Source organism: Opisthocomus hoazin, chromosome 3 (genome assembly GCF_030867145.1).
Source record: "Opisthocomus hoazin isolate bOpiHoa1 chromosome 3, bOpiHoa1.hap1, whole genome shotgun sequence".
Lineage (NCBI taxonomy): Eukaryota > Metazoa > Chordata > Aves > Opisthocomiformes > Opisthocomidae > Opisthocomus > Opisthocomus hoazin.
In genome coordinates this window covers 99263090-99289680 of record NC_134416.1, presented here as the reverse complement: position 1 = coordinate 99289680, position 26591 = coordinate 99263090, and the positions used below count along the sequence as shown (strand labels likewise).

At 38.1% G+C, this 26591-nt stretch overlaps 1 protein-coding gene across 8 annotated transcripts in view; it reads left to right on the top strand.

The window, feature by feature from the left end:
• CDH18 (cadherin 18) overlaps window positions 1–26591 on the top strand; it is a 596824-nt gene that overhangs the window by 397467 nt on the left and 172766 nt on the right. For all 8 annotated transcript variants that reach the window (XM_075417131.1, XM_009938547.2, XM_075417126.1 and 5 more), the window contains one exon: window positions 12543–13023. In XM_075417131.1, the coding sequence (XP_075273246.1) occupies window positions 12796–13023 (228 nt within the window). In that variant the 5' untranslated portion in view covers window positions 12543–12795. The remainder of the gene's footprint in view (window positions 1–12542; window positions 13024–26591) is intronic.

The following is a 26591-nucleotide window of genomic DNA, read 5'->3' as shown; positions in this document are numbered from 1 at the left end:
GTAAGAAAACAACACACTAGCAGCAATGCTGAGTGGTTGGCAGTGACTACAGTATATTTGGCAGAAGTAATGTCACAGGAGAAATGAAAGACTTAGGGATATCACAGTTAAAGTGTGATGTGAAAAGGCATGTTTTTAAATACAGACTTCAAATTTAGAAGTTTTAGGGCTGCACAACATGACCAGGCATCTGGGTAAAATGTAAATTTTTTAAAATCTAAGTATGTCTCTTTTTCTCTCTCCAGTTCTCTTCCAATTCTTCCTCCATTGAAGGCAGATATACGTCCAGCCTAGAAGCTGACCCTGCTTTAAGCAGGGGGTGGAACTAGTGAAGACCAAATGTCCTTCCCAACCTGTTTTATAGGACTGTGTGATGTTACACACGCAGTGCCAGGATGTAGGCAGATAAAGTCTTCATGCCAATTTTGCTGAAGCCAGAAGCAATTTGGTTTCACGTAGTGCTCAAAACAAACTCAAACTTGAAATAGAATTCAGGTTACTGTTTCTTCTTTGCAAAGAACAAGAGAAAAGTACTTCACATTTTTACTATTTTGCTAATAACTGACTCAAAGAGATGATCTTACCCATAAAATGTTTTGATGTTGACTATTTGACCTCAATGATGGTTTCTCCAAAAATGAAGTCCATAAAAAGCATTCTGAACAGTGAAATATTTTTTCATAAATTCTCCTTTTTGTATATTGCTGTAGTTAGGGATTTATTCATATTTCTATTGTGGATTTTTGCTCCTAGAATATTTATAACTCAAAAAATATTAATATAACTTAAAAAATTAAAAGATACACAAGATTCTCTCTTTTTGAAGAAAGCAGTTGATGATGAGTGCCATTGAATTGAAAGTAGAAGCTTTTCTTTGCTGAACTTGGACTTTTGCAATTTACCTAGTGGGAACTGGAGTTTAATCATTTGAATACAACATGCAGAAAGTGGGCTGTCAGTCATAATTGTGATGGATAGTGATAAATAAAAGTTCAACACAGCTGCTCTTTTAGGAAAATGTCTGTAAGTTGCATGCATTAAATGAAGAGCTTATTGTGAATTTTCAGTCAGGAAGCTATTTAACTGCAGTGTTTCAATTTGTGAAAAGCAAAACCTCACAGAAGGGTTCTTTCAATGGGAAAAATGGCTCAAAGTTATTTACTTAGGCTGTTTAAATGTTTTAAAATTAAAATGATCTTTGCTTTGAAACCTAGCTGGTTTTAACCATTAAAACACTCTATTTAAACAACATTTTTTGTTTTTATTAAATAAAAGTGGCTTATTTACCTTCTCAGTTGTATTTTCCTTCATTATTTCAGTAATGTTGCTACCTTAAAAATATAAAAAAAGATCTGTTTTTCCTACTGTCTTGTGAAGTGTGTAAAAAAGTAGATTATCTCTGAGACAATAAGGACAATTTATGGTTTAATTCAAAAGGAAATGAAAAATTGGCAAATAAAAATGTATTTTATCTACTTCTGTAGTGAAATATATCATATTTTAGGCACACTTTCTTACTACTGTTGACATACTGGAAGAAGAATGTTTTCACATTCAAGCATACACAGTAAGATTTGTTTAGAAGTTTTGGTCATTTAATAATTTTCTCTAAAACATTGAGATTGAAGTTTGTGTAAACAGTAAAGTATTGATCACCCTTATAATCTAAATAACATATAGATAATATATATCAGGTATTGCCAAAATTTATATAACAAGAATATAATGAATAATCTACATTGTTTTAAAGAGTTCCAAGTACATAGTGTTGAACTGGTAGCAAACTATGGGAGGTAAATATCTTTAACTTTTTCTTAAGCATCTAATATCTACATTGGACCTCCCTTTCCTTTCTTTATTTTTTTACCAGTCATTTAGGATGTTACCATAGCGCGCAGAGCAGCTCTTGCTATTCATTTTTGAGAAGCAATTTGTTAGGACAAACAGTACCTGTGGATTATACACAAGTGGAAAGTTGCTAGTTCTTCTATTTTAAACTGGGTGATTGCTCATCAGAGTCTCATGTATTTGCTTTGTTCCCTGATTGGGTAACGTGACCTTTATAAATGGGAGGAATGACTCAAGAAATCATTGAAATCTTTATTCAGCTAGCAAGTTCCTTGGGAAACGAAACAGCACAGAAGACAAGCCTTTGCTTCTTTAGGGATGTTAAAAGACCTTTGCGCCGTCTTGCATATCTGTATTATCCTTGACTAGCTACATGGACTCCAGAAATAAGGGCAGATGAATTGGTCTCCGGTTGAGGAAAAAAGAAAGATGTGAGTCAGATCCATGAGTCATCTCTCTATATGTCACAGTTGTTCCTTTCACAGCAGGTAGTGGCTAGCGTGACTGTGAGTGCAATTATAGTTCCAGCGATGGTGGCTGGATTTATCTGACTAATTGTGTTGTTACTGTGTCATGGCTGACAGTCACTCTTTGTGCAAACCATATATGTATAGTTGCAAAAAATGTTTCTTCAGTCACTGATTGAGGAATTCTCTTATCCTGAAGTTGCTATGTGCCTGCTTATCATATGCAAAATAATTTTCTATGCCATATGAGGACAGATGTTGAATCCCTTAATCTTGTTTTAATGTCATATTTTTACGAACTGTTTGTTGTAGTCAAATGCCTGCCTACATGCAGTGCTGTTTGCAAATTAAGTACTTTTTCTGTTTTGTTTGTAAATTTTCCAGATCTCCCTTTGTTCAAGGAAGATCACATTTCTTTACTCATTTGCACTCTCTCATAAAATGTATTTGTTCAACAGGGTAACAAATTTGTTGGTTTGTAGTGTTTGACAGTTTCCTGTACTAATTCATGAATGTAAGAATGCCTTCTAATAACCCTCTTGCATGTATTTTCTAATATCAGTGAGCCTTTTAAATCATCTCTATGGTTAACTGCTCACTAGAGACATTTATTGTTAAAGGCAGTACAGCAGATCACAGGTTATATTGCACATCATCTAACCAAAGCATCAATTAGGTACGCTTTTGAAAATCCTGTTATGACAATAAGACTTGAACTCCATGGTGGTTCTGGTGTATTGACAGCATAACAGTGCAAGTGAGGATCTTATCTCACCTGCCTGTTTGTATTTTAGTTATGAAAATCTCTTTTCTGATGGGAATTTCAAGGGCTGATAGGGTTTTGTTATGGGGCATGGGTGGTTTGTATGTAAAAATTGATGTTTTTGTATATAAAGGACTGGCCACTCCCCATTTTTTAAAAAATGTTGTTGTTGTTGTTAAAAACCAAACCATCCCTCTTTGAAAATACTTTTTTAAAAATAGTTAAAGAGGTTATCTTTTTTTTTTGTATCATGTTGTGTGTCAGTGTGCCTAGAATCTTTTATTTGGGCCATGTGATATCAAATGCCTTTGCCATATAATGTGCTGTATTAGTTACCTAGCCATAATGAGACTAATTTTTACTCTTTGTGAGTGGTGTCTTAGTTGACGCTATCCATTAAGAAATCCATTAAAGCTTGTGTTTAGTGATTAGCTGCACATAGGACCAGAACAGAGTACCTTGGTCACTAGTCCATATTGCTGTTTATAAATTCCTTGAACTCCTATTAAAGCTACTATTTTAAGACCTTGGTACAAGACAGTCTTGACAGTCTTGTTTATTCAAAAACCAGGAATGACAAAGCAGGTGTCAGCCCAATAACTATTCAAGAGTTTCTTTTGCCACAAGCAACAGTAAAACCCTTTGAATGGTTCTTGTGACTATTTATCTCCTAAGGCTGTTTCAGCTTTTCACACTCTCCGTTCATCCTCGTGGTGCTGTGAGGCAGGGTTCCAGTGGGGTTTTGTCCTCTGGAGAAGCCGGTCTAGATGTAACATATGACTAATCTACTTTAACCTAGGTGTTAGCAGGAAGTAGTTCTGCCCAGGGCTGCTTGCACTAGCTCAGTGTTTCTGCTCTCTTTTAATGGCAGGTGCTGCTAGGCTTTCCTTCCAACTTTCTTCATAGCAAAATCTGAATTCTGGTTCACATACCTCTTTCTATAAGGAATGTGGGGCTTAATCTATGAATAAACTCAACAGCTTTCATTTATACCATGTCTATTCTGTTTTATGACCCAAGCTATTTTAAATGATGCAACTGCTTCTAGCCAGTGAGGTAACTTTTTATGGCCTATTAAGGTAATGGGGAGTCTGGATTCTGAACTGCTTTAATACTGGAGATAAAAGTCAAGAAAAGATGAAAACCAACTTTTATCTAGAACTTGAATCAAACCAATGCTGGCTAATTGTGAGGGCTGCAGCCAGGATTTCAAAGGAAAGCTTTGAAATTTTTTATTCCATCTTAACAAAATAGAACTAAAAAAAAACCCTAGAAATGTCAGTGTATTAATGCTGGATGAAAAGTCATCTCTGGCCTTCTTTCCTTTTTCAGTCTCAAGATATTATTAACATACCATAACATAATATGTTTACAGAGGAAAAGATCAGACTAATCTGTTGTTCTAGAAATAAAGAAAAGTCCATACTTGTGGTCTGTTGAAGTTTTAGGTGCAAACTGTCTAAAATGAAACCTATAAGGCAAATAAGAACAAAACCACAGTTTCGTTTAAGCCTCTGAAATCCAAATTTGTTTAAAATTAAGAACATATTCAGCAGTTGTTAACCCAAAGGGATGGCTAAGATGTATTTTTTGCAATCTTCACAAAACAATAACAGTACATTGGATTCTATGACTTAGAAGCTACTGAAATTTTACAGACAAGTCAGTAAAACAAGAAATGTTAATTAATAAAAATCTAGCAATAAACCTCATGAAGTGTAACACCGAGGGCAAAAGGACTATTCGGAAATAATATCTGCCTTAAATGGAGGAAGAATTGGAGAGAGAAAAAGAGACGTTTTTAGATTTAAACAAGTAGCCTGGATTATGAGCACATAGGAAGAAATCTTAAGTGATACAAACTACTAACTGAGACTTCTGACATTGTGTCTGTGGAGATCCAAGCCAGTAGGAGCTGGCTATAATGGAACCTTATAAGTAGGGATTGTTTGACATATGTCTGTCAGTACGAATACTATTGAAAAATTCATCACGCAGTACCACCTGAAATGTAATGATTGTGTTTGGGTATCTAATTAGAACATTAGGACATGTAAAACTCATATCCGTGCTGTCAAATTGTCTTTCTGTTATGTAGTATAAGTTAGTTTCCAGAGGATCAGCTTGCTTTCCCAAATGAAGGATTTGTGTCTGGAGTTTCGATTTTGCTGTTTTAGAATGCCCCTAAACATGTGATTTTCCTTTCCTTAATAATATCTCAGGATACAGCTGCTGGCTTTGGTTTCTTCTTGGGCTTTTGGTACGACTGCTCCTTTCTGTGAGGGGTAGGAGGTGAAAGGGGAGAAGAAACAAAAAAAGAGAAGGGCATTTCTTTTCCTTTTCTTTAATCTCATTTGGGCAGTGTCGCAAATTCACCTGGCAGCTGGCAACTAGGACCCCCCAGCTGCTCACTCACTCCTCCCCTCCCTGCCCAACAGTATGGGGAGGAGAAATGGACAAAATGGAAAACCTGTGGATCGAGATAGGACAGTTTAACACGACAACAAAGTAAATGCTACTACTACTACTAACGATAATGATAATAACAATAATGAATATGCAAAACAAACTATACAGAACACAATTTTCTCACCATCCGATGACCAATTTGCAGCCTGTCCCTGAGCAGAGATCATGGACCACCTGTATTTTCACAAATTTCACAAAATTCTCAAAAAAGACCAAGCTCCTGGAAAAGTTTGAACTCCTGGACAAGAGGAGATTAGAACTCCTGGAAAAAAAGCCGATAGCTTCCTGCCCCCCCAACCAACCCCCATTCATAAACTGAGCATGATGTCTATGGTATGGAATATTTCCATTAGCCAGCTTGGGCTAGCTGCCTGGCTGTGCTCCCTCCCAGCTCCTGCACACCTGCTCATCAGCTGAATATGAGAAACTGGAAAAAGTCCTTGATATCATAGCAACAACCAAAAACGTCAGAGTTATTAACATTCTTCTCATACTAAATCCAAAACACAGCAGCTACTGGGAAAAAAATTAACTCTATCCCAGCCAAAACCAGGACACAATGTCAGCAAGATCAGTGTATTCATCTAAGTCATTAATTTTACGTAATATATTTCTCTGGTTGTAAATTGATTCTAAGAATATCACAGTTTATCACACATACTGCATAAAAACATGTAATCATAAAGCCTATGAAGTTGTCCTTCTACTGTTATATTACTTTATATTGTGTATGTTTTTTCTTTTCTGAATCAAACGTGTCATTACTTGACAATCTGTCAGTTATATGTGAGAATGTGGAAGTTAGAAGAAGAGCTTTTTGCGTATGGAAGGTAAAAAGCATAGCGTAATAAATAATAGGCACTTCCCTTGGTAATTTCAGCATACTAATTCACAGATAGATATATTCTGTGTGGAATTTTGTTTCATGATTTTTGTTTTTAGTTAGTGTTTTATGTTAACTGTCTTCCTCTTGAACTGTATCAGCTGGATTTCTTACCTTTCACAGAAATTGTACTGCTGCTTTTTTTACTTTCACATTCTTGCAGGTCAGAGAAAAATTATCCCTGATAGCTTCACATGTTATTTTTCACAATTTCATCTCTTTCCACTTGAACTTTCTGATTTGCTTCTTTATCTTGATTTTTTTTCAATGACTTGTCAGTGTCTTTGTAGTATCTTATTCTAAATTGTGTTCTGTTATATATCTTTTTATAGTTTCTGATTGCTTGTTGGTTTTGGATCCCTCTTTATTTTCTCACTTTTTCCCCCCACAATTTTCTTCTCACAATAAAATTTCTGTTGCCTTATATGAAAGAACAATCTTTATTTTTCACAGAGGCTTTCTTTTATGGTTATTTCTTTTGATTTTGTAAAAGGGAATCTATGTAAAATAATTTACTGGGTGAAACAACAGTCAGTTCTAGATTAGCATAGAGAGTTTTTGGATTTTGGTGATGACAAGTGGTCTTTACCAAAAGACTGTGTGTAAGTGTGAAAGCGAGGTACAAGGAATAACATCCCTTGACAATGTACATCCATCAGAGAGGTAAGGAGGGAGGTGTCGACTTCTGTTTTCTCTCTGTTTCTTTAGGAAACTGACTGACTTCCAGGATAATAAAGATCAGCTTTCCGAATAGCAATACACTTACACATAAATTTAGCCATAATTTGGGAGTTCAGTATCTCATGCAGTTATCTTACAAAATAAAGAAAATTTCCTTGTGCTATTGAAGTAAAATGTAGTCCAGTTTCCCATTTCTCGAAGATCTGTCAGTATAGAACTATTGTGTCGAAACATTTGTGGTTATTGAAGTTACTACTAAACTATTTTAAGAACATTTTATTTAATTACTTTTCTCCTATTTCTTAGTCTCTTACACGTAGCTACAACATAACTACAACAAAGGGGCAAGATGACAACATGTAATGCAATTTTCAAATGCTTTCCAAAACAGTTTTAACACTACTTCTGTCAGATTGACAAGCATGTGCAGAAGGCACTGTTAGAAAGCACTGATGTTTATATGTTATGCCTGTATCGCATAGGCTGAGAAAAAAATGGGTGCCTCATTTTTTTATGTAAAGTCTCATAACTCAGCTCTACCAGCCTTGGGACAAAAAATAGACATCAACGATAGATGAACCATTTCCCTTCATCTACCTAGAAATTTCACTTTTTTCTGCCAATTACCAGAGGTCCACAGGAGTACACTATATTCACTTGGCAACCTATCAACCTCTTCTTCAGAAAGATAAAACAAAGAATAACATCGAACTTTTCTTTCTGATACTAGCTCACTATTCTGTGTTTGGTCTCCAGGTCAATACACCATCATTTCTGCAGTGCTGAAAGATATAACATTGGCAATAGACAAAGCACATGTGACACAGGAAGAAAGAAACAGTTTCCTGCCTGATTATTTATATCTAAATAATGATGTTGATTTGAAGCTGGTCAGATTTTCATAATGGAAGAATTTGTTCTGACAGGGATGAAGTCTAGAGGGCAGAGTGCAGAGGGAGAAGTCAGAAAGTATATGAGAAATGCAGTTTATTACAGGTTCCATAACTATTTGTCAGTCCATCTCCGTGGGACTGAAAAGGGTCCCCGAGGGACAGGATGAAAGATGCGTAGAGCTGTGCTGAACGCGCTTCTGCAAAACGGAATCATTCAGATGAATTCAAATATGTGGTCAATTTGATTATGGAAGATGTGAGACACTGAGATACAGGACAACTCTCCACTCCTAAGGATGCATCTTCTCTTGATGGTGAAGCATACACAGTTTTCATCACTGTGCTCATACTGGTTTCTAGGGAATTCATTACAGTGACTTGCTGCCATGCTAAGCAGTAACTACTCTGCTGTAATGATTTGCAGCAAAGCTGGTGGAACTTTCCCACCTCATCATATTTCATTATTTATTTTAATTTTAACTCACTCTGACAGTCTCTTGAGATACACAAGTCATTTTTATGAGGGCTCCCAGGAGACCGCAATAGCACAAGTCTACTCTGCAGTTGCATCCATCATTATAACAAAAGCCGTAAAGCAGGACACTTAATCTGAAGCTGCAGACAAAAGCATTGAGCAGTCAGCATCTCAGTATGTTAGCTTAAGGCAAAAATTTAAAGGATTTCACAAAGTTCAGTCCTTTTTTTTAGTCACAGTTCAAGTTCATCTAGTCTTTTCTTTACCATCTCTTCTGTGTTAGCCATTCAAGGTCTTTCGATCTGTACTTCCCCCTGTTGAAAAATTTTGCTGTCTTTGTCGCAGCTGAGGTATCTTTTTCGGGGATGAGGCAGGTTTTTAATGAATGGTTATGCTAGACAGGGTAGGAGCGTGCTGAGTTAGTGAGAATAAGGACCTTTGTACTGAGCATTATTTAGGCTTTGGTTTTAAAAGATGCTTACCAGAGAAAAGACACTTCAAACAATCTTCACTAAAAACCCCTCCTCTTTCAATTGTTGAGTTTGTCATCGTGGGAATGATTCACAAGGCTTCACACAAAAGTCAGGAACAGTTGAAGCCTGAACTTTTAACCCTGATTATAACAAGAAGTAGATGCTGCTGTAATCTTTCTTTTTATTGTTATTATTATTTCAGAAAATAATTGTACAGAATAAAGAATCTTAAAACTTTAATTTGGAGAGCAGGTGTTTAACAGTTAGTCTCTGAATTCAGTTAAATGACATAGTGGTTTTGGCAAAATGTAAACTTAATGCCTCCTAGTTAATGTTAGTGTTAATAACAGATATTTTTGCGATAAAAAAGCCCTTCATAGTTTGCCTTTTTTTTTCCCCTCATATGTTCTAAGTCAGTTCTTGGCCCAGTCTTATTCAACTTATTCATCAATAACCTGGATGATGGGACAGAGTGTACCCTCAGCAAGTTTTCTGAAGACACAAAACTGGGAGGAGTGGTGGGTACACCGGAAGGCTGTGCTGCCATTCAGTGTGACCTGGACAGGCTGGAAAGTTGGGCAGAGAGGAACCTGATGAGGTTCAACAAAGGCAAATGCAGGGTCCCGCACCTGGGGAGGAACAACCTCATGCATCAATACAGGCTTGGGGCAGACTTGCTGGAGAGCAGCTCTGCGGAGGGGGACCTGGGTGTGCTGGTGGACGACAGGTTAACCATGAGCCAGCAGTGTGCCCTTGTTGCCATGAAGGCCAATGGTATCCTGGGGTGCATCAAGAAGAGCGTGGCCAGCAGGTCGAGGGAGGTTCTTCTCCCCCTCTACTCTGCCCTAGTGAGGCCCAACCTGGAGTACTGCCCCCAGTTCTGGGCTCCCCAGTTCGAGAAAGATGAGGAGCTACTGGAGAGAGTCCAGCGGAGGGCTACGAGGATGGTGAGGGGACTGGAGCATCTCTCCTATGAGGAAAGGCTGAGGGAGTTGGGCTTGTTTAGCCTGAAGAAGAGAAGGCTGCGAGAGGACCTTATAAATGCCTAAAAATATCTTCAGGGTGGGTATCAAGAGGATGGGGCCAGACTCTTTTCAGTGGTGCCCAGTGACAGGACAAGGGGCAACGGGCACAAACTGAAGCATAGGAAGTTCCGTCTGAACATGAGGAAGAACTTCTTCCCTCTGAGGGTGACGGAGCACTGGAACAGGCTGCCCAGGGAGGTTGTGGATTCTCCTTCTCTGGAGATATTCAAGACCCGCCTGAATGAGGTCCTGTGCAGCCTGCTGTTGGTGACCATGCTTTGGTACGGGGGTTGGACTGGATGATCCCCAGAGGTCCCCTTCAAATCCTACCATTCTGTGATTCTGTGATTCTATGATTCTGTGACATATGAGCCAGACTGTAAAATAACACAGTTTACAGGCTCCATTTTGGGGATTTTTTATTGTTTGCTTAGTTTTTTTTTTAAATATGGATGACTTCTGAGACGGGGGAGAAACAAAGTTTTGTATAGTAAATATTGATTTGTTAGTATCTTGTGCACTCATTCATGTTTACTCTTTTATAATGCGAGAATTGTCCACCACAACCCTCCCCACAGATTTTATAAAGAAAAGTTCAGTAGTAATGATTTCAAATACATTTTAACTGTGCCATTCTGAGAAATCTCAATGCACTTTATATATCATTTTTAACTTATTATGCACTGCTTATAGTCTTATGAACTGCTCCCAGGCATTTCCCAAGATGGAAACATAGGGAAGAAAAATAATACTTGAATGGATAAAACAGCAGCCTTATCATTTTCTGAGGTACTGCTTAATTCTAACATACATCTGAAGTATAACAATGACGAATCTATTTAAATAGCTCATCTGTAAATATAGAAACCTTTAGAAGGAAATTGCATGCTGCAAGGAAAAATCTGATTTCTAGCAAGAATCAGGAAAGAATGCAGAAAGGCAAGGAAGCTGAGGAAGAAGAGTATATAGGTAAAAACAAATGTGAGACTCAGGATGTCTGGATTCTGTCCCTGGTATAATTTAGACTTCATACAACATTTAGCTGTGAAAAATTCCTATTAAATCACATTTGCAGTTAAATAAGGTACTAATACATCATGTTGTATGAATCTGTTCTGCAATGGGATATGAGGCTTTTAAGAGACCAGTGGCTTAGTCTTTGTAGGGATTGAGTGGAGATTACGTTGGCAGGGAAATAAGAAGCTGAGTAATACTAAATGTCTAAAAATTTATTTCCTCAGTGGAAAGTACCGTACAGAGTTTCTTTTTGAACTTGTCCCCAGCCGCAAGAGACTGGAGTTCTTCCTTTATTCAGCATAACCTACTGTACTGAACTGAGTAATAGCAATGGAAAATACGTCCTTTCTGAGTATTTCTAATGTACAATAGCCTTAAGGTGTTTTTCCATTATTCCGATGAGAAACTCTACTTAGATGAATACAGAAGAAAGTACGGTTGGGCTTCCACTATTATTATGGATTTGTAAGCACCATAAAGGAAAAAAATCTGCAACCATAAGACAGCTGAGGAGCTTCCTCCCACTGCAGTATTTTTCCATCTGATCTCTAATTTCTTGTGTGGTTCCTCTTTAGAGATATTGAATTTGTTCTGTTGGGTTCCCATGAAACTTAGAAATATAATTAGTTTTATTGTGCTTCTGTTTACATAACTTGTAATGGCTGTAGGATACTCAAAGCCAATATTGGAAGACAGTTCTAATTTTTGTAGATTTAGTTGCATATTCTGAGTCTCCTGATTGACTGATCTTTGATATCTTCAGATAACTGAACAAATGGTTACCCTAGGGTAACTATTTCTCTGAGGTTGAAGAGTTATTTTATTTCTTTCAAGCGCTTTAAGCGCTACATCAACTCCCATGCACAAGTTAACATTTTATTATTGTAGTATAAAAGTTTACATTTTCCTTTTTGAAGCTGAGAAAATATTGTCACTGGGAACTTATATGCTGTTGTAAAAATAATATTGATCATCTAAACAACAGTGCCTGTACTTTCTGTCAGTATGAAATAATTTTATAAGGTTCCAGTATGATATTGGTTGCAATTTGTGTAAAGCCCAGGGGCAAAAGTGCACATTTTGACTGAAAGTTCCTGTCCATATGCTCTAATACTCACGCCCATTTTGGAAGCTTTCTTCTGAAACCCATCAAAGCTTTGGTATTTTTCTCTGTGTGGTGTATGGAAGACCAAGAACTCATGTGAAATGATTTACCAATCACTAAGTACCTAATTACAGTGTCATGGTGACTTTATTTTACTGCCAGACCAGGTCAGTTGTTTACATGTAGAGGCCAAAGGAGCTGATCTAAACCATCCAGTTTTTAATATTGTTTTCATAGCTTGGAAAAGCCATGCTGATTCTTAAAGTATTTTAACAAAAACAATCTGAAAACACCTTTACAGGAAGGAATGAAGAGAAATTTTTGTGACAATGAGAGTCTTTGAGAGACTGGTTAGTATAGCTGTGAGTGTAATCTAAGGTCAGAAACCTGAAAATTACTGGTTTTAGTGATAAGTAAGTGGCTTTCTTTTCTTTCCCTATTAGACAGAAAATGGTCGGCTGTGGAACTCTATTGTGAAGACCTCAGAAGAAATATCAATTTTTCCAGTCAGCTTTTCATAATGTAAATATACTTTGAGCTTTCCCAAATGGGCAGCTAAACCATGAACAAGAAGAAAAACCCATTTTGGACTGTATTTCTGAACCAGCCTACACCTTCTGTCTTGGGAACTTATTAAAGGATTACAGCTGAAAAAGACAAGAGAAAGAAAACCTTGAACAGGAAGCTTATCCTACAATGAGAATTACAAGTACATCTTGTATCTGCCCTGTCCTAGTTTGTCTCTGTTTTGTGCAGAGGTGTTACGGAGCTGCTCACCATGGCTCCATCAAGGTGACTAGAAACCAAACCAAACACATAGAAGGCGAAACAGAAGTGCATCATCGTCCCAAGCGTGGATGGGTGTGGAATCAGTTCTTTGTTTTAGAAGAACACATGGGACCAGACCCTCAGTATGTAGGAAAGGTAAGGTCATTGTCTTCTTTTTGGTTTTGGTTTTAGTTTTCCCGTCTCCTGAAATATTGCATTGATAAAGGAAACCAGGTATCTCCTTAGATGACACCTCCTTTTTTAAAGGAGAACACCTCCTGGGCTGTTACATACATGCACAGTGAACTTGCCAGTTGTCTATGTATATTTTCTGTGTTTATTATAAAGAAAAACGATAAATAAAAGTAAATACAAAGACAATATTAAAATATGATCAAATAGCATTTCTTCTAAGCTCAGCTAAACACGGGGTGAGTGCAGCTGATCCTCTTGCATCAGATTCTGCAGAACTCAAAATTCATGGGGCTTGAATGTGTCACTGCTAAAGACTTTTCCAGAATATTTCAGAATAAGATTGAGCTCTGCTTCAGGGAGTATTATAAATATGGTCTAGGCTTCATAGGGTATTCACTCCATTCTGAGGCTAGAGTGGGAAAGGTCTCCTGCAATGGGAAAACCTCCATGACTTTCTTCACAAAAAGAGGCAGGAGGTGTATCAGCTGTTACAGTTCCTCAGAAGCCTGTGACAACCACAAGCCCTGCGTTTATGTTTTGACAGATATAGTGAGCTTCAGGCAGAAAGTTCATGCTGATGAAGTTGTAGCCTGGCCAACTGAAGTCTGGTTATCATGTGTAATGTTGTCTGTATAGATGGGGTTTTAAATTTGCATTAACATAACACAGAACTGTATATATAGCTTTATTTCAAGATATATGACAGATGGAGCTTTTCTCCCCCTGAATACTGTCTTTCAGCATTATGATAGAATTTTTTATTATGTAATCTACATGTATCTTAATTTCCTTAGTGAAAATGGAGAAACGCATTGAATACGAGGGATGAAGAAGGATGGATGATGGAGATGAAGGCATGGAAAAGGAATTATTTCATTTTAATTTGCCTTCAAGTTGGGAATCCTGAAAATTATATCTTAGAGTATCAAAAATATCCAAGGAAACCAGTAGATTCTGAAATCACAGATGTCTGGTAGCAAGTGCTTTCAAATTTGAACAGTATAATCTGAACTAAAAATAACACTAAAAAAGTAGAGCATCTCTATTTAAGATACTGTTGACACAAACACAAAAAAAAAAAATTAGTTATGCCAACCTTAAAATACTAAGTATTTCAGCATACTGAAAATTGTTGAGATTTGTGAAGGAATTGTAAACTGATGAAGGACCTTTCTAAATGGAGGTAGTGGGTTACATTGAAAAAGATTTTAAAATGGATAAGGAGATGAGGAGATATGCTTCTTAGACTAATTAACATTTTCATGAATGATTCTGGAATACAAGAACATTTTACAAACGTGTTTCTGATGCAAAGCTGTGCAGGAGAATCAACACATTATCTGGAAAGAGCTAGATAGCATGAATAAGATTTGGATGTGGAGATACAGAGTTAACCTCAGGACCACAGTGTGATAAGACTCTTACAGAACAATATAATGCATTTCTGTTTACATACTACTGGTTTGTCAGGTGTAAGTGACAGAGGAAGAGAAAGATCTGGTCAGCAGATCAATTAATGCCTCTACTGTCATACCTTAAAGAAGATGAATATGATACTAAGCTAAAAAAGCTGAGATAATCAGAACAGCGATAAAGAGGTATTGAAGCCATTATGAAAAATAATGTTAACCTGTTTACTGTTCTGATTACATTTGGCCAAGAAAAATAAACTTATATATGAAGCTATACAGAGAAAATTGAATACTGTGGTTGGGGTGGTGGTGGAGAATAAAATATGTTTGCTTAATTACTCCCACAAATAATAACGGAGAGTACGTATTACTCTATAAATACAACTCAGAAGAAACCACAAGGGAAAGAGAAGAGCTAGTTTAGTTTGTTCAGCTTTTACTTGAAAAAATGAGGTTTTGCTGGCCATGAGTTTGTTTAGAATTGAAATAAGAAAATAGGAGAGATTCTGAAAGAGTCTACTAATAGAAGAGTGGAAAGAAAAATCTGAAGGGGTTTCAAAGTAAAGCGTACTTGTCTTTATGAAAGCATTTATAGACATGATTGTATGCAAGAGCAGATGCCTGGATTCAGTGAACTAAAGGATGATCCCTTTCAATTTTATGTTCCTATGATAGCGTTATGTATTTTCTTTCATCCTCTGACCACTCCATTAATGCTACATTTATGGAGATCAATGAATAGGATTTCTTTTAATCCTTCGTGGTCAGAATGTGGCTACATGCCTTGTTTGAGGACATTTCTTCCTCTGTACTTTACCTATTTTTTCTCCCCTTTTCCTCAAAGTATTGCCTGTGGTGTTCGTCCTTTTCTACTCTTGAGTACTTCACACTAGTAAGCTCATCTCTGCAGAAGTTTTCTGGGACTTAGAAGCATCTGTACTCTATTTTCCATTTGTTGTGATGATTCCGATGACCTGATTTACTGCAAAGATCAATCATATTAGCTCAGACACGTATTTTTAATTTAGAAAAAGGAGAGCTTTTCTGAGGCTGACATAATATTAGTAATTTGCAAAATTTCAGTAGTAGTCATTGTGCAAGAGTTCCTTTCCATTTTGAAAAATAGGTGTTTTACTGATGTTGCGTTTAATTATACACCCTTCATCAAGGTCTCATTCTATGTGCCTTTAATGTGACAAGAGATTTTCATGCGAAGCCCCTATTTTATGAAGGAAGGCTATGTGAGCTGTGCCCTTTAATTCCAGGCTTCTGTTCCATGGCAGCACACTATCAATTCTGTCAATTACTAATTCTGTAGACTGCTCTGCTTCGCTGGTGAGAGTTTTGCCATTTGATATCTGTCCTTTCACATTTTTTACACCCAATTGGGGAGCACCATCACAGAAAGCACAGTCATTATGTATAATGCTGTTCTAGTGATTACAGTCATTGTCATGGAAATGCACACTGAGGACAAGAATAGGGTAGGCCTGCAATGAAGCAGGTAAGGTTTCTCATTCTTATAGTGAAATGACTGTCAAGAGGATGGATCACTTTACTGGCATTATCTGCTATACAGCAAGTGTTAGGACAACAAGTCATCATTAGATTTTAATATGAAGCGTATCCCAATTCCTCAGTCATTATTTGCTTTCTTTATAAAACAAGAAAATCATTTGGAGGCTGGAAATCTGTATAAAATTAATCCCTATTAGCCATACTCAGAAGGAGTTTATAGGAACGTGGCAAAACACAGGTCCTGGAAAAATGAGATTGTGGTAGAAATGAGAATGGATCCTTTTGTAGATGTTAAGTGTTTTCTGTGGTTCTGGGATTATTGCACTTGTTCCCTGCTGTTGCTCTTGAAGTAAGTATTCAATGTTTCAGGGTATGTTTTCCCGAATAAACAACTCCAAATGTAGTTTAGTATATTAAAAAAGTATCTTTAAAGAATTTGAACCCACAATGACTTCTTTTTCTGAAACGATGAAGTATTGGAGGATCAATAATATCTAACAATGTTAGTTCTGACAGACTGCTCATCTGTGTGTGCAAGTATGTACGTGTGTGTGCATGTGCAATGGAGAAGCTGTGGAAACTGGATTAAGCAGGAACAAATATCTTTATCTCAGATAAGCAGCTTGAATCCACAGAACTGAACTGGCAGCTACGTGAGACTTCTTGTCTTTTGCATGTCTCTGATGAGAACTAATCTAAGGAAAGCATAGCTGTGTGCGCTGAAAGGGGCAGGGCTAGCCTAGTGAGGACTCAGGTACTGACGGCACCAGCTCAGAGATATGAAAATTCTCCTGAAGAAACCTAGAAAAACCTGTGCTGTAGGACATCAAGCTTTAACATTCTTCAGTTACCATGGCTGACACAGGTTGAGTTTCTCTCGCATTTTTTGCGTGCTTCCAGGTTAGATAATTCACATGTCAGGGTGTGGAAAACAAATAACAAATAAAGAAATTTAGGAAAGAAGAGAAACAGAGTATGTAGTTCATAGCGTTCTTCATTTTGAAACCTTGCAGAAGGTCTTTGTCTCCAGAAGGTCTGCTCCTTCTGATATTTCTTAAAAGTGAATTGCTTTGGAAGCAGGTCAAAACTACACATTGACTGTACTTTTTACTTCAGAGAGAGAAGTAAATGTGCAGTGACAAAGGGAAGATCAGTGTTGTTTTGAGGCTGAGGGAGGCATGTTATTAGAGGGAATAGCAGAGGAATATAATGAACAGGACTGACACTTGATTTCTCTCTGGACCCTTTGGATCTGTGAAATACCAAACATATACCTCTTAATCCACTTCAGATGTACTCTGGAGGGTAAATAGAAATGACTTTACAGGTATTCAACTCTGTGTTGTTTTTCAACTGCATTTTTCTTCCCAAATTTAAGGGGCAAGGGGAGTGACACTTAGTTCTTATAGTTTTTACTTGTAATTCAAAAATACTTTCAGATTTGTGTTGATGGGGGATGTAAGTAACAGTTGGAAATGAGTGTGAATACAGGAAATGGGAGATGAAAGTAACAACTTTTTAAATGTCTTGAAATTATTGTACTGAATGTTAGATTAAGGATGAAATCGTAGGGGTTATATTGTGTTTTCAAGGTAGTAATTCTATTAAGTTGTTATTTTACTCCTGAAAACAGATACAGTATAACAGACTTGTCATTCAAAATTCTTTTTCAAGATTGTAAGGTGACATGTCATTGCAATAAATTAGTTCTAATACAGGAGAGTGAATCTAAACTTCCCTGATCATATCAGAACAATTTCACATCTCAGATTTAATGACAGTAAAGAGAAAATATGTATACGCTAGAATAAGTGCTAAGGAGTAAACAGAAGTGAAATTTTACAATTAGAATTCTTCTATTGAGTGTTAAGAATACTTCTCTTGAGTGTTAGAGGTTTACATAAAGTATATCAGGTGTTTCAGCATTTTAAACATAAGCAAACAGTTCCAAAATTTATTGTGATAAAAAACTGTTTCTCTTTTATGACAGAGAAAATGAAAAGGAAATTTTAGATGTTGTAGTCTAAAGATTTTGCACGTGTTTTGTTAGCTGTTTTCATGCCTTAGTAAAAAGACGTGCGAGTAGCATAATCAGCATCTAGAATAACATGGATCTGCTTTGCTACCTTTTAGGTTGTTAGTTTCACAAATACTATATTTAGATAAAATAATATTCTTCTATAACTAGCAAAAACATGGAAGCACATATTTTTCTGTTCTTTTATGGACTTTGGTTCCTTCTTTATAATTTTATACTGAAATAGACCTAAGTAGAAAATACAGTAAGTAGAAAAGGAGAGGGATTTTGGCTCAGCAAGGTTTATAATCATATATTTTATGTGTCCAGTGTGAAAAAGATTAACTATTTAATTCTTCCAGGGCTCTTAGAAAGGGGGAAGACCAGCATTGAAGGAATACATTGAATACTTTAGCAAAGATTTTAGCTTCACAATTTTTAATTCAATTTAATACCGAGATGTCTCCAGCTTCTTTCAAATGACCTATCAGTAAATTCGTGAAAGATGGAGTTTGTAGATATTTGCACTAGAATGTAGAGGTTTGTATTTTTAATGGATTCCTTTTAATTAAAATAAATCTTCCCTGTTAAGGTTTCTCCATAGGTCACTAACCTTAGATTTTATAGTACTTTCTATTTCCTTCGGTCTATATGGTCAACTGATCTCCGATTACTCAAAATAATCTTCTTCCCTGTTACAGCATTTTCAATGCATTAGGTCACTAACCTCAGATTTTACAATACTTTTTATCTGTTTTGATATTTGTGCTTTTCTGCTCTCTGAATACTCATGTCCTGATTCTTGTTACTCTTACTGTTGCTAAATAACATTTTGATTCAGTGCTATTGAAGCTGATAGAAAGCAGACATTGATCATACAGGACAGTGCCTATTTCTTTATTCTCCTGTCTGTCTCCCACTGTTGCTCGAGGAGCAGCCTTACCAGGAAACCAAGGAAATGTACCCTGTCCATCTTAATTGCAATCAGCAAATCTGAGGTCAGTATTGTGCAACATTATATGGTCCTATATCAAGTTAGGCATCTAATTTTCTACTTTATTTTTACAAAAATTCAAGACTGTTGCCATAAAATTGTGCACGTGTGCTTGCTTTTTTTTGCGTTCTGGTGGCACAGCCAGCCTCCTTTGCCGCCACCATGCTGATAGTAACCCTACCTTTATTCAACAACTGTTATTTGGTTTCTTTTCAAGAGGTTGAGGTCACATTACCCAGATTCTACAAGTCACAAGTCATAGAATGCTGTGGACCTTTATTTATTATTTTTAAAGCAGAATCTTTAAACAATGAAAGCTTATCTGGGGGAAAATCAAACTCAAGGGAAGAGAGTACTTTCATCAGCCTGATCAGTTTGACTTTCTTCCAGCATGTTCAGCCATATCCGAGGCTTCCTGAAGCATAGCACTTGTGTTGCAGCCTTTTGACAGAAAATGGCTTATACAGACTGACAAGGACATTTTGACTTGACAGACCAACCAACCAAACAGAAAAGCGTGAACATGCTGAAGTTCAGTCCTAGTCCAAAGACATGGGATAAAGTGTTTACCTGGTTTAACTTCATTTAAGTCAATGTGGAATTGCAGCAGGAAGAAACTTGGTCTTTTATGTCAAAACAGCAACACTGAATCTAATATGTCAAAGTAATAACTGTTTTTTGTGAGGAAGCTTTATACAGTCTGTCAGTTCTGTATTACAAAACATCAGTTTGTTGTTTGGAGACTGTTATTTCAATTAATGGTTCAAAATAAGTTTGTCAAGGTGGTCTAATCTTCCCTGAGTTTCTTATGGACTGAAGAAGTCTGTATAAAACTTGACCATTTTTAAATTCTTTACCTCTTACCCTTTCATGATTTTGACACACCAGCACCTGAAGTTCTGTGGCTTTTACATGTTCTTGACACTGAATCAGTATTTTTATGAAACCAATATCTTTTAGGTGGAACTGTCATTTCTCACCTAAACATTTCAGCAGTATTTTTTATGGGGAAAGCCAGCTTTGTTCCTGCCTAAGCTGTTTGAATTTTACATTTATTAAGTGATGTTGCCTTTAAAAACTAGAGCAGAAGCTGGACGTGCTGAACTTGTCTGTTGTTTTTAGGGTGGGCATTTCTTCATATGTTAGTAGTTTTTTTGTTGTTGACCAATTGCAAACTACACTTTTGCCTAACAAACAGGATTTTTTTGACTAGAAAGTCAGTGAAGACAATACTAGCTTAGTGGTGATGGAGGAATAGAGGCATATGATGCTTCTATTTTAAATGTCTATACTTTTCTGTAATGAAATGACTGGAAAGGTTCAAAAAGAGGACTGAAAGAATCTTATTGATTTTTCATGTGTATGTAAAATGACTATGCCTATCTTTAATAATACTGGTTCTTGATACAGATCCTCAGTGACGTTAATTATTGTATTGACATTCTGTAACATTTCAAGAATTTATACAGTTTGCCGACTGCTTTCTTCACATTATGTTTTTGAAATGTCAAAAATTAGGAAACACCTGCAGTATGGACAGTCTTAATATTGTGGCACACACGTGCATATCAAAAATCATAGAGGGATACAGATGTGGGAGAGTATGAGTTCAAATTCATTTTATGAATAATTTAATCCATATACAGCTGCAGTGTGTCCTAGACATTTTTGACAGGCTCCTTTTGCTTTTAAAATGAGATAAGTGTTACATGCAGTCAAAGGAAGATGGGTTCCTTTGGGTTAGAAAATAAAATAATTGAGTTTGTGTTAGTGAATACTATATAGATATTTTAAATTGTGCTTCTGTACAATGTTTAGATTAATTTGCAGTATGCACTATGTAAAGTATCTAGTACTTGTTTGTATTAAAGAATAAATGAGAAATCTAAGGAAGCAGGAAGTACCATGTTTACTCCAAACCACCGACATATGTAGCATGGTCACTGGTGAACTTCAGAGAAGGCTTTCACTACTGTTGTTTTGTTTCCCTTGCAAATTTTCTGGTGTTTAGTAATATGCTGTTTCCTTCAGTCAGAACACTTACCATGAGGTTAGATTATAATGGATTTCATTCCTTCATCTAGCCTTTTTTTTTTTTTCCACACTGCTTATAGGTATTGATGATCCCCTGTGACCTCCAGGCTTCTGTGAGATTTGGCTGGTATCATCCAAGGCTCCAAAAGCCACTGGCCTCAGGGGCACCAGCACGGGGATGTGTGCCCAGACATGTGTGTGTAGGTTTGATTGCATAGACATTGCTTCTAATACAGTTCATTTTTCCTTGGAGAAATATAGTTTCGTGTCAAACAGAATGAATCTATTGATCCCCCAGTTGTGTGGCTGCCATGAGATTTTTGGAAGACAGACATTTTATCGGTTTATTACTACTTTTACTGGGTGTCATAGTAACCGTTATAAAACATACCGTGTTGTGGACCTTTCATGGAGCTACTCTGAAGTGAGGGCAGTGTCTCTTTTTGAGGGGCTTCTTACACTTCATGGAAAATAAGTGACCAAGGACTTACTCTCTGTATTGTCTTAAATGGAATTTGACTTATTTTAATATGTCCTAATCTATAACACTGTGTATGGCAGAAAGATGATCACATCAGGGTGCAAGTGCCCAGGTGTTGGTGGGGGTGTCTGCAGGGGCGGCCGGGGCTGCCCCGAGCCGGCCCCAGCCGGTTCCCGCCGGCTCCAGCGGCCCCAGCGCAGGGCCCGGCCCAGCCCCGCAGCCACGGGCGGGCGCCTCGGGGAAAGGCGAGGGGAGAAAGGGCAAAGCGCTGCCCGGCAGCCGGGGCTGAGGGAAAGCGTGTGAGGAACGGCCCTGCGAGCCCCTGGGCGGGGAGAGCGGGAGGAGGGCGGGAGGGGCTCCAGGCCCCCAGGCCCCCCGGCGGGAGAGAGAGATGGGACCCCGGCGGGGCTGGGGCTGCCCTGCAGCCCCTGGGCAGGGCCCGGGCGGGAGCAGGGAGAGGCGGGAGGAGGCCGGGTCGGCAAAGAGGGGCTGGGCTGGGCTGGCCGCAGCCCCCCATTCCTCATCCCCTTAGAGGGGAGGAGGAAGAGGAGTCAGGGATGAAGGAGTGAAGGTGAGCCTGGGAAGAAGGGAGTATGACAGGGGAAGTTGTTTTAGCTTTTGTCATTGTTTCTCAGCATCCAAATCTATTTCAGCTGGCAATAAATTAAATTACTTTTCTGCGAGTCTAGTCTGTTTTGCCCATGACAGTAACTGGTAAGTGATCTCCCTGTCTTTATTTCCACCCAGGAACTTTTTTTCCTCTTCTCTTCCTCCTCTGTCCTGTTGAGCAGGGGGAGTGAGAGAGTGGCTGGGTAGGTGTCTGGCAGCCAGCCAAGGTCAACCCACCACAAAGCTGGTGTGGTACCACTTGCCTTCCCTGGAACTGCATTTTCAACTTCTACCATACTTTATGTGTGTAGCTTCTGTCAATCATTGTTATCCAAATTATGTAAAATGCCAAAAATAGTTTCTGCATTAAACAGAGACACAAAAGAAGTGGTGTGTCAATTATATCCATCAAATGTGGCAACTAGGAAGTAAAGATAATTCTGCATCCTTTTCTATTCATCTGGAACTACATAAATTAATTTTTAAGGTTATTTACGAGCTAATCTTACATCAACAGGTGATAAAACTGAAGATAGGCTGACAAACTCAAGCATGAGTTAGCATGTCAATTAATTCTCAAGTACCTTCTCAACCTTAAAAAGAGGTGGTCACTCATGTTTTGTTGCCTGTGTAGCTTTCCATGCCCACATGCTTTGATTTCTTTTTAATGATGCTGCTGCATAATTTGGCTATTCAGTATATTTTATCAACTCATTCGGGATATGTTTATAAAAGGAAATGCCGGCTGGAGTTTTACTTATGTTGTTTATACAGTGGCAGGAATGCTTCTGTTGAAGGATTGAAACTCTAGATTAAATAATCCTGTTTACTGTGTATCAGCCATTATCAGGTGTGATTTAAACAACATATTTTAAATAACAACGAAAAGAATACAAATGCCATTGTTTGGAAAGAAAGTGCAGCAGTGATATCTGCATTCAGATTATGCTTAACTACTTAGAGGCAGAAACCAGAGCAGAGGTTGTATGTCAGCATGTCTGAGGCTAGAAGAGAATACCTTTAAAGCATTTTTGTATTCCTATAATCTTGGGTTCCTTTGCTAAAGAGTCTGTTCTCTCCAGAACTTAGATGAAGTTTTCTAAAAGTCAGCTTGCTTGTATGGAGCTGTTCAAGATAGAACAGTTGCAAAGATGTCTCTCGAGAGAAAGATGTTCTTAAAGGACTTGGGGAATAAGCTCAGCAGAAGAGGTGTTATCCACAAACAGAACTGTTCATTTAAATTAGGAAAGCCTATTTAAGAAGAGGTTTCTGCATGTGTTTGCAAAACAAATATAAATTCTTATAATCAGTGCAAATGTAGTATATTTTGAAATGTATGGTCCATTTTTTATTTTTGGTAAGTTTTAAAGTATGTTTGTATTGCTATTTTTATTTTACTTTTTAACATTAATTACAAATTTTAATAACAAAATTCAATAGTGTCCTAAAGATGTATGATTTTGGATCTCATAAAATATTACAGAAGCAATGTTCACACACCCTTAATGTATGAATACTTGCTATCTGAAAGCCTTGAATCAATTCATGACGACCTAACCATTTCAACAAATAAAAGAGCATCTGTATGGACATTTTAGATGTAATATTAAAACTGCAAGAATATTGTCATTACCTTGATGACTGGAATAACAAAGTTGCTGATGATGCGTTGAGGGTGTTCAGATAGCTTTTAACAGCAGGAAAAATGCAGCAGTAATGCATCAGTAATGCATGACTTCACTTATTCCCTGGAAGGCAGTATAAATTTTACATTGAGGTTGAACCCTAGTATCAAAAGGCTTTAGCCATAACAAATGGTTACTTCATAAATTATCTAGTCCTGAAATCTCCAAAATAAGAACCAAAGGTAGACTTGGTCTGAAGTAATGCTTAAAGCAATTGCAAAGCACCTGTCAGGAAGATGTGAAGGGCTAAAGAAATTTGGAATGCCAAAATGGCACTGCAGGGAGGGTAAATAAAGGCAAGATCTTCCAAAAAGTGTGATTATTTCTAAATGAGAGAAATAGAAACGACTGAGAAATCTTCCATGTTAATTGTAAAGCACAGGAAGTCATCAAAGAAAGTTGGACAAAAAAACTTGCAATAAAAAATTAAAATTCTTCTTTAGAGATGTTAGGATAAGGAAGGCTACCAAAGGCTGTTGTGCTAAAAGACAGGGTATAAAAGGTGTAAAGAGAGCAAAACAAGGCTGTTGCAGAAAAGCTAAAATTTTAACATCTGAGTTCAACAGTTTTAACTGAGTTGACAGTTACCACTCAGTAGCAAGACTGTAAGGTTATATGGGCTCTAAGAAAAACCTGCATTGGCTAAGTGCTTAGAAAAAATTCAATGAGCAAATTGAATATTCAAAATTTTTAACAGGGGAAAACATAACACCACCAAATATCTTACTGTGTAAATCCACAGCGCATCTGTGTCTCAAACGCAAAGCATACTTCTCATTTTCTTATCCTTTTCCCCTGTCTTGCAGAAGAAATATTTCTGAGAAGAGCTGCAAAGCTGATCAAAAGTATAGAACAAATTCTGTATGAGTGACTAATTAGACTGTCAGAGAGTCACTTTTATTTCAGAAACTCTGCATTTTTAATTAACAATTTCAATTCTGGAACTACGTTACCTACAGCTGTTGACTCTCTGAGTACAGGATATTTTTATGGGAAGGGGTTGCTTTACTTTCTAGGAAGTAATGTCAGAACACCTGAATAGCAGAGGGCTCTTCTGATTGAAAAGAGATGAAGTGAAGCTGGTTGGACAGTGGCCTAGACAGTCACAAGTAGTCCGAGAAATGTGAATCAGGAATGATTTTTCACTCTCCTTTCCTTCCTTCCTACAAGCAGTAAGAATATAAAAAAAAAAAAAAAAAATAGCACAACAGACTAGAAAGAAAGAAAATGGTGCATTTCTTCACAGATGAAATTGGTAAAACTGCTTAGTATAGGATGCTTTGATGTTTCCTCTGCTTGACCAACCTGATCTCCTTCTATAACCAAATGACCTACCTAGTGGACGAGGGAAAGGCTGTGAAGGGTGGGTGTCAGGAGGATGGGGCCAAGCTCTTTTCAGTAGTGCCCAGCGACAGGACAAGGGGCAATGGGCACAAACTGAAGCAGAGGAAGTTCCGTCTGAACATGAGGAAGAATTTCTTCCCTCTGAGGGTGACGGAACACTGGAACAGGCTGCCCAGGGAGGTGGTGGAGTCTCCTTCTCTGGAGATATTCAAGACCCGCCTGGACGAGGTCCTGTACAGCCTACTGTAGGTGACCCTGCTTTGGCAGGGGGGTTGGACTAGATGACCCACAGAGGTCCCTTCCAACCCCTACCATTCTGTGATTCTGTGACTCTGTGATGTTATCTACCTGGACTTCAGTAAGGCCTTTGATGCTGTTCCCCACAGCGTCTTCCTAGAGAAACTAGCTGCACAGGGTTTGATTTGGTGTATTCTTCACTGGGCAAAAAACTGTCTGGATAGCCAAGCCCAGAGAGTGGTGGTGAATGGAGTTAAATCCAGCTGGCAGCCAGTCGCAAGTGGTGTTCCCAGGGCTCAGTACTGGGGCCAGTTCTGTTTAATATCTTTATCAATGATCTGAATGAGGTGATTGAGTGCTTCCTCATTAAGTTTTCAGACGACACCAAGTTGGGCGGGAGTGTCGATCTGGTCAAGGGTAGGAAGGCTCTGCAGAGGGATCTGGACAGGTTGGATCAACAGGCTGAGGCCAATTGTATGAGGTTTCAACAAAAGGCTAAATGTTGGGTCCTGCACTTTGGTCACAACATCCCCACGCAATACTACAGGCTTGAGGAGGAGTGGCTGGAAAGCTGCCCAGAGGAAAAGGACCTTGGGTGTTGCTTGCCAGCTGGCTGAACATGAGTCAGCAGTGTGCCCAGGTGGCCAAGAAAGCCAATGGCATGCTGGCTTGTGTCAGGAATAATCTGGCCAGCAGGAATAGGGAGGGGATCGTACCCCTGTACTAGTGAGGCCGCACTGGGAGTACTGTGTTCAGTTTTGGGCCCCTCACTACAAGACACTGAGGTGCTGCAGCATGTCCAGAGAAGGGCAACGAGGCTGGTGAAGGGCCTAGTGAACAAGTCTTATGAGGAGTGGCTGAGGGAACCGGAGCTGAGGCTGAGGGGAGACATTATTACTCTCTGCAACTACCTGAAAGGATGTTGTAGCAAGGAGGGTGTTGGTCTCTTCTGCCAACTAACTAGCGATAGGATGAAAGGCAATGGCCTCAAGTTGCATCAGTGGAGATTTAAGTTGGATATTAGGAAAAATTTCATTACTGAAAGAGTTGTGAAGCATTGGAATAGGCTGCCCAGGGAAGTGATGGAGCCACCATCCCTGGAGGTGTTCAAGAAATGTGTAGATATGGCACTTCGCGACATGGTTTGGCAGGCATGGTGGTGTTGGGTGGATGGTTGGACTTGATGATCTTAGAGGTC